This window comes from Taurulus bubalis, assembly GCF_910589615.1.
Source record: "Taurulus bubalis genome assembly, chromosome: 14".
Taxonomy (NCBI): Eukaryota; Metazoa; Chordata; class Actinopteri; order Perciformes; family Cottidae; genus Taurulus; species Taurulus bubalis.
In genome coordinates, this window is record NC_136602.1 from 683,023 (window position 1) to 698,958 (window position 15,936).

Sequence of the window (15,936 nt, forward strand, 5' to 3'; positions counted from 1 at the left end):
CTCCCTCTCTCCATCCCTCCCTCTGTCCATCCCTCCCTCTCTCCACCCCTCCCTCTCTCCACCCCTCCCTCTCTCTATCCCTCCCTCTCTCCATCCCTCCCTCTCTCCATCCCTCCCTCTGTCCATCCCTCCCTCTCTCCATCCCTCCCTCTCTCCACCCCTCCCTCTCTCCGTCCCTCCCTCTCACCATCCCTCCCTCTCTCTATCCCTCCCTCTCTCCATCCCTCCCTCTCTCCATCCCTCCCTCTCTCCATCCCTCCCTCTCTCTATCTCTCCCTCTCTCCATCCCTCCCTCTCTCCATCCCTCCCTCTCTCTATCCCTCCCTCTCTCCACCCCTCCCTCTGTCCACCCCTCCCTCTCTCATCCCTCCCTCTCTCCACCCCTCCCTCTCTCCACCCCTCCCTCCCTCTCTCCACCCCTCCCTCTCTCCACCCCTCCCTCTCTCCATCCCTCCCTCTCTCTATCCCTCCCTCTCTCCATCCCTCCCTCTCTCCACCCCTCCCTCTCTCCATCCCTCCCTCTCTCTATCCCTCCCTCTCTCCATCCCTCCCTCTCTCTATCCCTCCCTCTCTCCACCCCTCCCTTCCTTTCTTCCCTCCCTCTCTTGTCCATTAGCAGGAAGAACAGATCGCTGACAGACGAGAAGAGAAGAGACGACCGAGGCAGACGGAGCAAAGGACGAAAGAGAGAAGAAGAAGAAGAAGAAGAAGAAGAAGAAGAGAAGAAGAAGAAGAAGAAGAAGAAGAAGAAGGCATCATGGACGCTCTGAAGAAGGGACTCTTCATGGCGAAGGACGGAGTTGTGGCCGCCGCCGAGAAGACGAAGGCCGGCGTGGGAGAAGCCGCTAGCAAGACCAAGGAGGGAGTCTTCTATGTCGGTGAGAGGGAGGGATGGACGGAGGGCTGGATGGAAGGATGGAGGGATGGATGGAAGGATGGAGGGATGGATGGACGGAGGGCTGGATGGATGGAGGTATGGATGGATAGATGGAAGTGAAATTCAACAACAAACTGTCCACATATTTTTAAAGCGTAAAAGTGAGACGGAAGCATTAAAAAGTTAAAAAGATAAAAAGTAAAAGCTAAGATTGAAAAAGACGAAGAAAAGTGATGGAGAGATGAAGGGATGATGGAGAGATGAAGGGATGATGGAGAGATGAAGGGATGATGGGAGGAAGGGAGGATGGAGAGATGAAGGGATGATGGGAGGAAGGGAGGATGGAGAGATGAAGGGATGATGGGAGGAAGGGAGGATGGAGAGATGAAGGGATGATGGAGAGATGAAGGGATGATGGAGAGATGAAGGGATGATGGAGAGATGAAAGGATGATGGAGAGATGAAGGGATGATGGAGAGATGAAGGGATGGACAGTGAGCGAGTGAACTGGAGAATAGAAAAAGTTAAATTCATCATATCTGTGAATTGTAAAGTGATGAAGGGATGAAGTGATGAAGGAGGAAAGGAGGAAGGGAGGAAGGGAGGAAAGGAGGAAGGGAGGAAAGGAGGAAAGGAGGAAGGGCAAGGAGCTGAATCCTGAAATGTGCAATTCATGGTGACTAGTGCGTCCAATTTAAAGATATTCAGCGATAACGAGGGATGAACAAGAATGGAGAGATGGAGAGATCAAGGGAGGGATGAAGAGAGAGAGAGAGAGAGTTACATTTGACATGAAATTGAGCATTAAATTAATTAAACACATTAGACATTAAACATTAAATTAATAGAAATTAAGAGAGATAAATCGATCCATAGGCTCTTTTATGTGGGAAATGAAGGAGGGATGGGCGGAGGACGAGTGCAGTTCAAGAACAAACTGGGAGGATGGAGGGAGAGAGAGAGGGAGGGAGGGAGAGAGCAAGGGAGGGCTGAGCGGAGGGCAGGAAGCAGAGTCTTTAAAATATTGATTTTAGAAAAAGAGACAGAGATTCATCATGACATCGTGCTTTAAATTTATAGATGTGGAAGTCTGTGCAGCAGAAAGGAGAGAGAGAAGGAAGGAGAGAAGGAAGGAAGGAGGGAGAGAGAGAAGGAGGGAGAGAGAGAAGGAAGGAGAGAAGGAGGGAAGGAGGGAAGGAGGGAAGGAGGGAGAGAGAAGGAGGGAGAGAGAGAAGGAAGGAGAGAAGGAGGGAAGGAGGGAAGGAGAGAAGGCGGGAAGGAGGGAAGGAGAGAAGGAGAGAAGCAGGGAAGGAGGGAAGGAGCTCCTCAGGAAAAGGGACTTGTGTGTTTGGAACATTAGAGGCGGAGCTTCAACAGCGCCACCATGAGGACAAACAGGAAGTCACATGAGGACAAACAGGAAGTCACATGAGGACAAACAGGAAGTCACAACATGAGGACAAACAGGAAGTCACAACATGAGGACAAACAGGAAGTCACATGAGGACAAACAGGAAGTCACACCATGAGACAAACAGGAATTCACATGAGGACAAACAGGAAGTCACATGAGACAAACAGGAAGTCACATGAGACAAACAGGAAGTCACAACATGAGACAAACAGGAAGTCACATAAGGACAAACAGGAAGTCACACCATGAGGACAAACAGGAAGTCACATGAGACAAACAGGAAGTCACATGAGGACAAATAGGAAGTCACAACTTGAGACAAACAGGAAGTCACAACATGAGACAAACAGGAAGTCACATGAGGACAAACAGGAAGTCACACCATGAGGACAAACAGGAAGTAACACCATGAGACAAACAGGAAGTCACATGAGACAAACAGGAAGTCACAACATGAGACAAACAGGAAGTCACATGAGGACAAACAGTAAGTCACATGAGGACAAACAGGAAGTCACACCATGAGACAAACAGGAAGTCACATGAGGACAAATAGGAAGTCACAACTTGAGACAAACAGGAAGTCACAACATGAGACAAACAGGAAGTCACATGAGAACAAACAGGAAGTCACACCATGAGGACAAACAGGAAGTAACACCATGAGACAAACAGGAAGTCACATGAGACAAACAGGAAGTCACAACATGAGACAAACAGGAAGTCACATGAGGACAAACAGTAAGTCACATGAGGACAAACAGGAAGTCACACCATGAGACAAACAGGAAGTCACATGAGGACAAATAGGAAGTCACAACTTGAGACAAACAGGAAGTCACAACATGAGACAAACAGGAAGTCACATGAGGACAAACAGGAAGTCACAACATGAGACAAACAGGAAGTCACATGAGGACAAACAGGAAGTCACATGAGGACAAACAGGAAGTCACAACATGAGGACAAACAGGAAGTCACAACATGAGGACAAACAGGAAGTCACATGAGGACAAACAGGAAGTCACACCATGAGACAAACAGGAATTCACATGAGGACAAACAGGAAGTCACATGAGACAAACAGGAAGTCACATGAGACAAACAGGAAGTCACAACATGAGACAAACATGAAGTCACATAAGGACAAACAGGAAGTCACACCATGAGGACAAACAGGAAGTCACATGAGACAAACAGGAAGTCACATGAGGACAAATAGGAAGTCACAACTTGAGACAAACAGGAAGTCACAACATGAGACAAACAGGAAGTCACATGAGGACAAACAGGAAGTCACAACATGAGACAAACAGGAAGTCACAACATGAGACAAACAGGAAGTCACACCATGAGGACAAACAGGAAGTCACACCATGAGGACAAACAGGAAGTCACAACATGAGACAAACAGGAAGTCACACCATGAGACAAACAGGAAGTCACAACATGAGACAAACAGGAAGTCACACCATGAGACAAACAGGAAGTCACAACATGAGACAAACAGGAAGTTACACCATGAGACAAACAGGAAGTCACAACATGAGACAAACAGGAAGTCTCACCATGAGACAAACAGGAAGTCACAACATGAGACAAACAGGAAGTCACAACATGAGACAAACAGGAAGTCACAACATGAGACAAACAGGAAGTCACAACATGAGACAAACAGGAAGTCACATGAGACAAACAGGAAGTCACATGAGGACAAACAGGAAGTCACATGAGGACAAACAGGAAGTCACACCATGAGGGATACTCATAGAGTAAAGTAGAGTAAAAGTACTTGAATACTTTGTTAAAGCAAAGTACTAAAATCACACTGTAAAATCCTCTGAAATGTTCCTTCAGTGAAAGTATTTCAGTAAAATCAGTCAAATATAGTTGAAGTATTTAAACTATGTTGTTCTACTATTGTACTATTATATTTAAACTCTATCATGAGAGTAGTATGACTGATGCATTCAGGTACAACGGTGAAGTAAGTAAAGCTGAGTAAGTAAGTACGTCAGTAAAGTACCTCATGTGTACATAGTGCAGTACTTCTCACTGCAGTACTCTGATCTCCTCACCGCCATGTGTGTGTGTGTGTGTGTGTGTGTGTGTGCGTGTGTGTTTGTGTGTGATTGTGTGTGTGTGTGTGTGATTGTGTGTGTGTGTGTGTGTGTGTGTGTGTGTGTGTGTGTGTTTATTCCTTGTTGGCATGACACACACAGGTCCACAGGAAGTGTTGTCACACTCCTCTGTGGTGCTTGTTGTTGTTTTTTGCTCTCAACCACAGAATGTCCTACAGTTATTACAGACACCTGAACTAACCACAGAACATCCTACAGTTATTACAGACACCTGAACTAACCACAGAATGTCCTACAGTTATTACAGACACCTGAACTAACCACAGAACATCCTACAGTTATTACAGACACCTGAACTAACCACAGAATGTCCTACAGTTATTACAGACACCTGAACTAACCACAGAATGTCCTACAGTTATTACAGACACCTGAACTAACCACAGAATGTCCTACAGTTATTACAGACACCTGAACTAACCACAGAATGTCCTACAGTTATTACAGACACCTGAACTAACCACAGAATGACCGGCTGCATGGAAACATATGTTTCTGTTATTGAGATGAAACATATGTTTCTGTTATTGAAATGAAACATATGTTTCTGTTATTGAGATGAAACATATGTTTCTGTTATTGAAATGAAACATATGTTTCTGTTGTTGAGATGAAACATATGTTTCTGTTATTGAGATGAAACATATGTTTCTGTTATTGAAATGAAACATATGTTTCTGTTGAGATGAAACATATGTTTCTGTTATTGAGATGAAACATATGTTTCTGTTGTTGAGATGAAACATATGTTTCTGTTGTTGAGATGAAACATATGTTTCTGTTGAGATGAAACATATGTTTCTGTTATTGAGATGAAACATATGTTTCTGTTGTTGAGATGAAACATATGTTTCTGTTGTTGAGATGAAACATATGTTTCTGTTGTTGAGATGAAACATATGTTTCTGTTATTGAGATGAAACATATGTTTCTGTTATTGAGATGAAACATATGTTTCTGTTATTGAAATGAAACATATGTTTCTGTTATTGAGATGAAACATATGTTTCTGTTATTGAAATGAAACATATGTTTCTGTTGTTGAGATGAAACATATGTTTCTATTATTGAGATGAAACATATGTTTCTGTTATTGAAATGAAACATATGTTTCTGTTGAGATGAAACATATGTTTCTGTTATTGAGATGAAACATATGTTTCTGTTGTTGAGATGAAACATATGTTTCTGTTGTTGAGATGAAACATATGTTTCTGTTGAGATGAAACATATGTTTCTGTTGTTGAGATGAAACATATGTTTCTGTTGTTGAGATGAAACATATGTTTCTGTTGTTGAGATGAAACATATGTTTCTGTTGAGATGAAACATATGTTTCTGTTATTGAGATGAAACATATGTTTCTGTTGTTGAGATGAAACATATGTTTCTGTTGTTGAGATGAAACATATGTTTCTGTTGTTGAGATGAAACATATGTTTCTGTTATTGAGATGAAACATATGTTTCTGTTGTTGAGATGAAACATATGTTTCTGTTATTGAGATGAAACATATGTTTCTGTTGTTGAGATGAAACATATGTTTCTGTTATTGAGATGAAACATATGTTTCTGTTATTGAGATGAAACATATGTTTCTGTTATTGAGATGAAACATATGTTTCTGTTGAGTTGAAACATATGTTTCTGTTGTTGAGATGAAACATATGTTTCTGTTGTTGAGATGAAACATATGTTTCTGTTGAGATGAAACATATGTTTCTGTTGTTGAGATGAAACATATGTTTCTGTTATTGAGATGAAACATATGTTTCTGTTATTGAGATGAAACATATGTTTCTGTTGTTGAGATGAAACATATGTTTCTGTTGTTGAGATGAAACATATGTTTCTGTTGTTGAGATGAAACATATGTTTCTGTTGAGATGAAACATATGTTTCTGTTGTTGAGATGAAACATATGTTTCTGTTGTTGAGATGAAACATATGTTTCTGTTGTTGAGATGAAACATATATATAGTTGTATCAAACTGGGTGACGGGGTGAATTATTCATGGAGCAGAGGAAACCAGGTCACACAGTCTGAAAGAGGACCAGAGATATTTTTATTATGACTTATTTCACATAAAAACCTTCGCAGTGAATCTCAGCTTCTGCCTGAAGGTGGCGCTGCAGTGCACTGAGCTCATGAGCAACGGTGGGAAGGTTCCTGTTTGCTGGTGAACTCATCCAAGTGATGTCATATTTAAACATGAATATAGAAAAAGACGTGGTGGGTGTGTCCAACAAAACAGAGGACGTAAACCCATGACCCGTCTGCTAGAAGAAGTCACTGCATTAACATCCAAATGGACTTCTCTGTTGCCAGGAAACAAGACGATGGAGGGAGTGGTGACCGGAGTCAACACAGGTGAGCTGATGAGATGCTCAGTTTAAACTCCCCATCAGTATTCATGGCGGGGTTCTGCGGTCATGTGACCCCGACGGGAACAAAACACCTGTTCTTATTCATGAGAAGAGTTATGCTGGACGTGATCTGTGACGTTGACGCTCTGCTTCCTGTCTCCCAGTCGCCCAGAAGTCCAACGAGCAGGCCAACGTGGTGGCCGACACCGCGGTGGCCGGGGCCAACGAGGTGGCGCAGGCGGCGGTGGAGGGGGCGGAGAACGCGGCGGTGGCGAGCGGCTTCGTCAGCGCGGTGAGTGACGTCGCGTGACCCCACGGGGGCGTGGCCGTTATGAACCAAAGGATGTGCTAATGCTGCGTTCACGCCGCTCTCGCCTGAGTTTACTCACTCCACTTTAAGTGCTAAATTCGCGTCATTCACCTTTTTACCTTTTTCACGTTTTCATCTTTTTACCTTTTCACCTCTTCGCCTTTTACCTTTTCATCTTTTCATCTTTTCATCTTTTCACCTTTTCACCTTTTCACCTTTTCATCTTTTTACCTTTTTTAATCTTTTCACCTTTTCATCTTTTCACCTTTTCATCTTTTCACCTTTTCATCTTTTCATCTTTTCATCTTTTCACCTTTTCATCTTTTCATCTTTTCATCTTTTCACCTTTTCATCTTTTCACCTTTTCACCTTTTCATCTTTTCACCTTTTCACCTTTTCACCTTTTCATCTTTTCACCTTTTCATCTTTTCACCTTTTCATCTTTTCATCTTTTCATCTTTTCACCTTTTCATCTTTTCACCTTTTCATCTTTTCATCTTTTCATCTTTTCACCTTTTCACCTTTTCATCTTTTCACCTTTTCATCTTTTCATCTTTTCACCTTTTCACCTTTTCACCTTTTCATCTTTTCACCTTTTCAACTTTTCACCTTTTCATCTTTTCACCTTTTCATCTTTTCACCTTTTTGCGGCGGAAACGGGGCGTGGCTTTTCCGTAACTTATCTCTGTAGAAACAGTTGCTGTTTCCTTCATCCGCCATGTAAATAACCACTAGTTCTGCTTTCCACATACGTGGGAACATCAAACTCCATGGTGTCTGGGTTCATTATATTATCTGTAGTCCCACAACAGCGTCTCAATGAAGCTGCTAGCAGCGCTACTTCAGGACCAGCAGTTTGATTCAGGACGGTGGTGATGGCGGTGATGGCGGTGATGGCGGTGATGGCGGTGATGGCGGTGATGGCGGTGATGGCGGTGACTAGGGGCGGAGCTTCTCAACGCGCAGCATCAGGCGAATTTTTCACAACGCTTTTTCGCCTCATTCGCGCCACCTGGTGGAAAATCGTTTTTCTGCAACCATTAGCTGTGCGTTGACTTTACCTGCAATCTACTCACACGAATAATCCGCAGCGCTTTTGGTGTGAACGCAGCATAACTGAATTGGATTATATATTTTGTTTTTTCATTATTTATTTTAATTTGGATGGATGGATGGATTTTAATTTAATTTTTAGCATTTAAAAAATGTTAATTTAGAATTTTCTTTCCAGGGTCAGGACATCATTTTGGTGTTTTATAGACATTATATGGGTATTAATAATACAAACAGTAAGATCTCAAATATACATTTCATTTATTCTGTTCCCGTCGTTGTTAAAGTTCATTCTCATCTCACCATGTTCTAGAGTCTTTGTAGGTTAAAAGAAAAACTTCAACAATTTAAGTTGTACATTTACAAAATGTTGATTTTTTTGACCGCATCACATTACAGGTTATAAATACGTTTTATTATATCTGTGTTGATAACTTTCGTTTTCTGTCTTGAACGAATCTCTGGTGGTTGGCTGAGAGCAGGAGGAGGCGGGACCAGTGGCTGAGGAGGTGCCTGATTGGTCGCGGGTTGAGTGACTGACTGCATGACGCGTTCACGTTTCAGGACTCACAGCTTCATCAAAGTGCATTTATCTCATTGCAGGAATGATCATGTGAAACGCGAATGATTATGTAAATGTACACAAGCTTAGTGGTAGCACTGGTACAGTTATGATCTAGCATAAAGATTAGCATTTAAGTCATTTAAGGAAGTAGAATTATGTCCGAAAATCATCAGACAAAAGATCTGTGGTGAAAAGTACTACTACTTCTGACATTAGTAGTAGTACTAACATTCTACTTCTGACATTAGTAGTAGTACTAACATTCTACTTCTGACATTAGTAGTAGTACTAACATTCTACTTCTTACATTAGTAGTAGTACTAACATTCTACTTCTTACATTAGTAGTAGTACTAACATTCTACTTCTGACATTAGTAGTAGTACTAACATTCTACTTCTTACATTAGTAGTAGTACTAACATTCTACTTCTTACATTAGTAGTAGTACTAACATTCTACTTCTTACATTAGTAGTAGTACTAACATTCTACTTCTGACATTAGTAGTAGTACTAACATTCTACTTCTTACATTAGTAGTAGTACTAACATTCTACTTCTGACATTAGTAGTAGTACTAACATTCTACTTCTGACATTAGTAGTAGTACTAACATTCTACTTCTTACATTAGTAGTAGTACTAACATTCTACTTCTGACATTAGTAGTAGTACTAACATTCTACTTCTTACATTAGTAGTAGTACTAACATTCTACTTCTGACATTAGTAGTAGTACTAACATGAATGCTGGTGTATTGCAGACTAAAGGAGCCAGCAGGACTGAGTTGATTGGAGGCTCTTTGACCAATCAGAGCGCAGCGATGCTTTTCTTTATGAAGAGCTACAACTTCCTGCAGACCTTAAAATGAGCTCATCACAGCTACAACGTTAGCATGATGAACGTATGAATGCATGAGGGATGGATCCATAGAACAATATAACATATGACTACAGATACTAAACCCTGGAGAGTAGTACTCTCCGTCGGGTACACTTTACTTCTCACTGCTGTTGAGTTGTGTCATTCAATCAATACTAATATGTTCACGACGCTAGCATGAAGCTAGCATGATGCTAACAAGAGTCAGTCAGTAACATTGCAAATAGCTGTTTAAAAATATAATGTGACAGAATGTTTAACTACGAGATTATCAAGCTGCTAGCCATGTATGTGATACAGAGTACTTCTTATGATACTAGTATCAGTAGTTCAGAGGATCAGAGTACTTCTTATGATACTAATATCATAAGAAGTACTCTGTATGTGATACAGAGTACTTCTTATGATACTAGTATCAGTAGTTCAGAGGATCAGAGTACTTCTTATGATACTAATATCATAAGAAGTACTCTGTATTTGATACAGAGTACTTCTTATGATACTAGTATCAGTAGTTCAGAGGATCAGAGTACTTCTTATGATACTAGTATCAGTAGTTCAGAGGATCAGAGTACTTCTTATGATACTAATATCATAAGAAGTACTCTGTATGTGATACAGAGTACTTCTTATGATACTAGTACCAGTAGTTCAGCGGATCAGAGTACTTCTTATGATACTAGTACCAGTAGTTCAGAGGATCAGAATACTTCTTATGATACTAGTACCAGTAGTTCAGAGGATCAGAGTACTTCTTATGATACTAGTACCAGTAGTTCAGAGGATCAGAGTACTTCTTATGATACTAGTACCAGTAGTTCAGAGGATCAGAGTACTTCTTATGATACTAGTACCAGTAGTTCAGAGGATCAGAGTACTTCTTATGATACTAGTACCAGTAGTTCAGAGGATCAGAGTACTTCTTATGATACTAGTATCAGTAGTTCAGAGGATCAGAGTACTTCTTATGATACTAGTACCAGTAGTTCAGAGGATCAGAGTACTTCTTATGATACTAGTATCAGTAGTGCATTCATTCAGAGGTGAACAGATAACTGGGACTACTTCGTCGGAGTCCATTATCAGGAACTAATGGACTCCCTGCAGCCAATCAGAATCCAGTAATTACTCAGACCCTGGTATGAAGGAAACCCGTTCATGTGGAGTGCTGCTAATATCAACGTGTTTCCTCTCAGAGGGTAAAAGCAGCCGAGCAGGAAGGAGAAGGATGCAGGGAAGGTGTTAGGAAAGGAAACTTTGTTCTGATGATGCCGCTCTTTCCTCTGCGGACCCTTCAGAGAAAGAACCACGCTGGTTTCCATCTTGGTTCTGTTTTCTCAACAGTTTATAATGAGTTGAGTTTTGAGGATTTTCACCAACATGATTATGACTAGTTGAGTTTTTCTTGAGCTCTGGGAAACAAGGAAACAAGGAAACAAGGAAACAAGTGAAGCGAGATGGATGAATCCGGTTGGCGTCCGCTGCTGTTTCTGTCATCTCCCGTCTCTGAGCAGAGAGAACGCTAACATGTGTTTGCTGCTTGGATCTGGACTTCATAGAAACGTTGAAGAGACGAACCAGGTGGGCTGAGGTCGGCGTGCTGGTCATGTGACCTCATGTGACCTCTGCTCTGTCTCCCTGCAGGCCGCCCTCCCAAAGACAGAAGCAGGGGGAGAACCAGCGGAACAGGCGGCACAGTAGGTGAGGAAACTACGAGCCGTCGCCATCTTGTTTTTATGCAACCGGTAAACAGGAAGCGACCATATCAGGACTGAGGTGTGAAGTAGAGACCTGTCAATCACCTTGTAGACCCGCCCTAAAGCGTCTCCCGCTTCATCAACATATAATTTTATTAATAATTTATAATTATTAGGACACATTATTTCCAGCAGGAAGCTTGCTTTTTCATATCTCATCATTCTGTAACGAGTTATTCTGAAAGCATCAACTGATGTTCTTAAATTATTATAGTCTTTTATGGTCTGTTTGACTCTAAATGACCATCATTTACTAAATGAACATCATGCTGTATTGAAGAAGACTTGAAACTAGAGATTGAGACATAAACTCATGTTAATCATGCTTCTATACAACCAGAGGAGTCGCCCCCTGGTGGTCAGGAGAGAGAATGCAGCCTTAACACATGAAGCATAGACTTCTATACAACCAGAGGAGTCGCCCCCTGGTGGTCAGGAGAGAGAATGCAGCCTTAACACATGAAGCATAGACTTCTATACAACCAGAGGAGTCGCCCCCTGGTGGTCAGGAGAGAGAATGCAGCTTTAACACATGAAGCATAGACTTCTATACAACCAGAGGAGTCTCCCCCTGGTGGTCAGGAGAGAGAATGCAGCTTTAACACATGAAGCCCTTCTTTTGGTTTTCTTTCCCTTTCAGAGTCTCGTCCTCTCCGACCTGCTGTCACTTCCTGTTTCTTCCCGTCCAATGAGCAACGAGAGAAGAGGAACCTCTACATTTCAACTGTCGCTCAACCCTTTGACCTCCGTGTGCAATGACATCATCCACCAGGCCGAGTGTCCCACAGGCCCCGCCCCCTCTTCCAGTCAATCACAAGGCTGACCCCGCCCCCTTTGACTGCATGTTGCCTTACTGACACACAACAAATATACTAGAAAACACACACACACACACACACACACACACACACACACACACACACACACACACACACACACACACACACACACACACACACACAGTCTGTGTTTCTGATATTATCAGATTTTTACAAAACACAAGTGAAATAAAAATCTGTTTGAAATCCGCCTCTTTGTTTCTTCTTCACTGTGAAATTAAAATAGAAGAATATAATTATCATCAATACACAAGCTAAAAGTACAATACATTAAATTGTACAAGTACGACTATGAAACTGGACAAATGTTAGAGTTCTGATGGTTGTGATAGAGCAACTAATGGTTCTGATGGTTCTGATCAGAGTTCTGATTAACATTTTCACAATAATCAGCTCATCTTTTGGATCCTGCCATGACAAACCCACGGCTGACCCCGATTCGCTGGTTCTGTTGTGACCCGTGGCCGCAGCCTGGGCCATTACGACCAGATGTGGACCCAGAGCGACTCTCCATGAGCCTTCCCCTTGTATTATAACCCTGTCTGTCTCCTGTCTCCTGTCTCCTGTCTCCTGTCCCCTGTCTCCTGTCTCCTGTCTCCTGTCTCCTGTCTCCTGTCCCCTGTCTCCTATCTCCTGTCCCCTGTCTCCTATCTCCTATCTCCTGTCTCCTGTCCCCTGTCTCCTGTCCCCTGTCCCCTGTCTCCTGTCTCCTGTCTCCTGTCTCCTGTCTCCTGTCCCCTGTCTCCTGTCTCCTGTCTCCTGTCTCCTGTCTCCTGTCCCCTGTCTCCTATCTCCTGTCCCCTGTCTCCTATCTCCTATCTCCTGTCTCCTGTCCCCTGTCTCCTGTCCCCTGTCTCCTGTCTCCTGTCTCCTGTCCCCTGTCTCCTATCTACTGTCTCCTGTCTCCTGTCTCCTGTCCCCTGTCTCCTGTCCCCTGTCTCCTGTCTCCTGTCTCCTGTCTCCTGTCCCCTGTCTCCTGTCTCCTGTCCCCTGTCTCCTGTCTCCTGTCTCCTGTCTCCTGTCCCCTGTCTCCTGTCTCCTGTCCCCTGTCTCCTGTCCCCTGTCTCCTGTCTCCTGTCCCCTGTCTCCTGTCTCCTGTCCCCTGTCTCCTGTCTCCTGTCCCCTGTCTCCTGTCCCCTGTCCTCTGTCTCCTGTCTCCTGTCTCCTGTCCCCTGTCCCCTGTCCCCTGTCTCCTGTCCCCTGTCTCCTGTCTCCTGTCCCCTGTCCCCTGTCTCCTGTCCCCTATCTCCTGTCTCCTGTCTCCTGTCCCCTGTCCCCTGTCTCCTGTCTCCTGTCTCCTGTCCCCTATCTCCTGTCCCCTGTCTCCTGTCTCCTGTCTCCTGTCCCCTGTCCCCTGTCTCCTGTCCCCTGTCTCCTATCTCCTGTCTCCTGTCCCCTATCTCCTGTCCCCTGTCCCCTGTCCCCTGTCTCCTGTCTCCTGTCTCCTGTCCCCTATCTCCTGTCCCCTGTCTCCTGTCCCCTGTCTCCTGTCCCCTGTCCCCTGTCCCCTGTCTCCTGTCTCCTGTCCCCTGTCCCCTGTCCCCTGTCTCCTGTCCCCTGTCTCCTGTCTCCTGTCCCCTGTCCCCTGTCTCCTGTCTCCTGTCTCCTGTCTCCTGTCCCCTGTCCCCTGTCTCCTGTCTCCTGTCTCCTGTCCCCTGTCCCCTGTCTCCTGTCCCCTATCTCCTGTCTCCTGTCTCCTGTCCCCTGTCCCCTGTCTCCTGTCTCCTGTCTCCTGTCCCCTATCTCCTGTCTCCTGTCCCCTGTCTCCTGTCCCCTGTCTCCTGTCCCCTGTCCCCTGTCTCCTGTCCCCTGTCTCCTGTCCCCTGTCTCCTGTCCCCTGTCTCCTGTCCCCTGTCCCCTGTCTCCTGTCTCCTGTCTCCTGTCTCCTGTCCCCTGTCTCCTATCTCCTGTCCCCTGTCTCCTATCTCCTATCTCCTGTCTCCTGTCCCCTGTCCCCTGTCCCCTGTCTCCTGTCCCCTGTCTCCTGTCTCCTGTCTCCTGTCCCCTGTCTCCTGTCTCCTGTCCCCTGTCCCCTGTCCCCTGTCCCCTGTCTCCTGTCCCCTGTCCCCTGTCTCCTATCCCCTGTCCCCTGTCCCCTGTCTCCTGTCTCCTGTCCCCTGTCCCCTGTCTCCTGTCTCCTGTCTCCTGTCCCCTGTCCCCTGTCCCCTGTCTCCTATCCCCTGTCTCCTATCCCCTGTCTCCTATCCCCTATCTCCTGTCCCCTGTCCCCTGTCTCCTGTCTCCTGTCTCCTGTCCCCTATCTCCTGTCCCCTGTCCCCTGTCCCCTGTCTCCTGTCCCCTGTCTCCTGTCCCCTGTCTCCTGTCTCCTGTCCCCTGTCTCCTGTCCCCTGTCTCCTATCCCCTGTCCCCTATCCCCTGTCTCCTGTCCCCTGTCCCCTGTCTCCTGTCCCCTGTCTCCTGTCTCCTGTCCCCTGTCTCCTATCCCCTGTCCCCTATCCCCTATCTCCTGTCCCCTGTCCCCTGTCTCCTGTCTCCTGTCTCCTGTCCCCTATCTCCTGTCCCCTGTCTCCTGTCCCCTGTCCCCTGTCCCCTGTCTCCTGTCCCCTGTCTCCTGTCCCCTGTCTCCTGTCTCCTATCCCCTGTCCCCTGTCCCCTGTCTCCTGTCTCCTGTCTCCTGTCCCCTTCGTACTGCGTGTTCCCTGTTCGTTCTACTGAAGACTTGTTTTTTGGGAGAAATAAATATTCTTTATACGGTTGTCAACGTTTGGATCCTCCCTTAAACCAGTAGTACACAGTAATACCTCTCAGTAGTACACATTAATACCTCTCAGTAGTACACAGTAATACCTCTCAGTAGTACACAGTAATACCTCTCAGTAGTACACATTAATACCTCTCAGTAGTACACAGTAATACCTCTCAGTAGTACACATTAATACCTCTCAGTAGTACACAGTAATACCTCTCAGTAGTACACAGTAATACCTCTCAGTAGTACACAGTAATACCTCTCAGTAGTACACAGTAATACCTCTCAGTAGTACACAGTAATACCTCTCAGTAGTACACATTAATACCTCTCAGTAGTACACATTAATACCTCTCAGTAGTACACAGTAATACCTCTCAGTAGTACACAGTAATACCTCTCAGTAGTACACAGTAATACCTCTCAGTAGTACACATTAATACCTCTCAGTAGTACACATTAATACCTCTCAGTAGTACACAGTAATACCTCTCAGTAGTACACAGTAATACCTCTCAGTAGTACACAGTAATACCTCTCAGTAGTACACAGTAATACCTCTCAGTAGTACACAGTAATACCTCTCAGTAGTACACAGTAATACCTCTCAGTAGTACACAGTAATACCTCTCAGTAGTACACATTAATACCTCTCAGTAGTACACAGTAATACCTCTCAGTAGTACACAGTAATACCTCTCAGTAGTACACAGTAATACCTCTCAGTAGTACACAGTAATACCTCTCAGTAGTACACAGTAATACCTCTCAGTAGTACACAGTAATACCTCTCAGTAGTACACAGTAATACCTCTCAGTAGTACACAGTAATACCTGTTTGGTTTCAGCTTCTGTGACTCATTCAGACTCTTTGTGTTATGAATCATGAAGCTTCTTTACATTCTTCTTTAGGGAGGTCACACACACACACACACACACACACACACACACACACACACACACACACACACACACACACAGACACACACACACACACACACACACACACACAGACACACACA

At 44.3% G+C, this 15,936-nt stretch overlaps 2 protein-coding genes across 2 annotated transcripts in view; one reads left to right on the forward strand and one right to left on the reverse strand.

Annotated features, from left to right (window-relative positions):
• The window catches only part of LOC306746939 (uncharacterized protein), a 387,486-nt gene that overhangs the window by 227,153 nt on the left and 144,397 nt on the right, over positions 1-15,936 (reverse strand). The window lies entirely within an intron of this gene.
• On the forward strand, positions 629-12,394 carry sncga (synuclein, gamma a). Its single transcript, XM_079229957.1, has 5 exons — positions 629-878; positions 6,762-6,803; positions 6,964-7,091; positions 11,253-11,309; positions 12,006-12,394. Exons 1-4 carry the CDS (start codon positions 758-760, stop codon positions 11,307-11,309), a joined length of 348 nt encoding a protein of 115 aa, XP_079086083.1. The 5' UTR covers positions 629-757; the 3' UTR covers positions 12,006-12,394.

Bases quoted from the DNA above. Each gene is read 5' to 3' on its own strand.
- sncga (XM_079229957.1), top strand. From the start codon at position 758: ATGGACGCTCTGAAGAAGGGACTCTTCATGGCGAAGGACGGAGTTGTG. The intron at 6,804-6,963 runs GTGAGCTGATGA...CCTGTCTCCCAG, and splicing joins GGTGACCGGAGTCAACACAG to TCGCCCAGAAGTCCAACGAG. The intron at 7,092-11,252 runs GTGAGTGACGTC...GTCTCCCTGCAG, and splicing joins CGAGCGGCTTCGTCAGCGCG to GCCGCCCTCCCAAAGACAGA.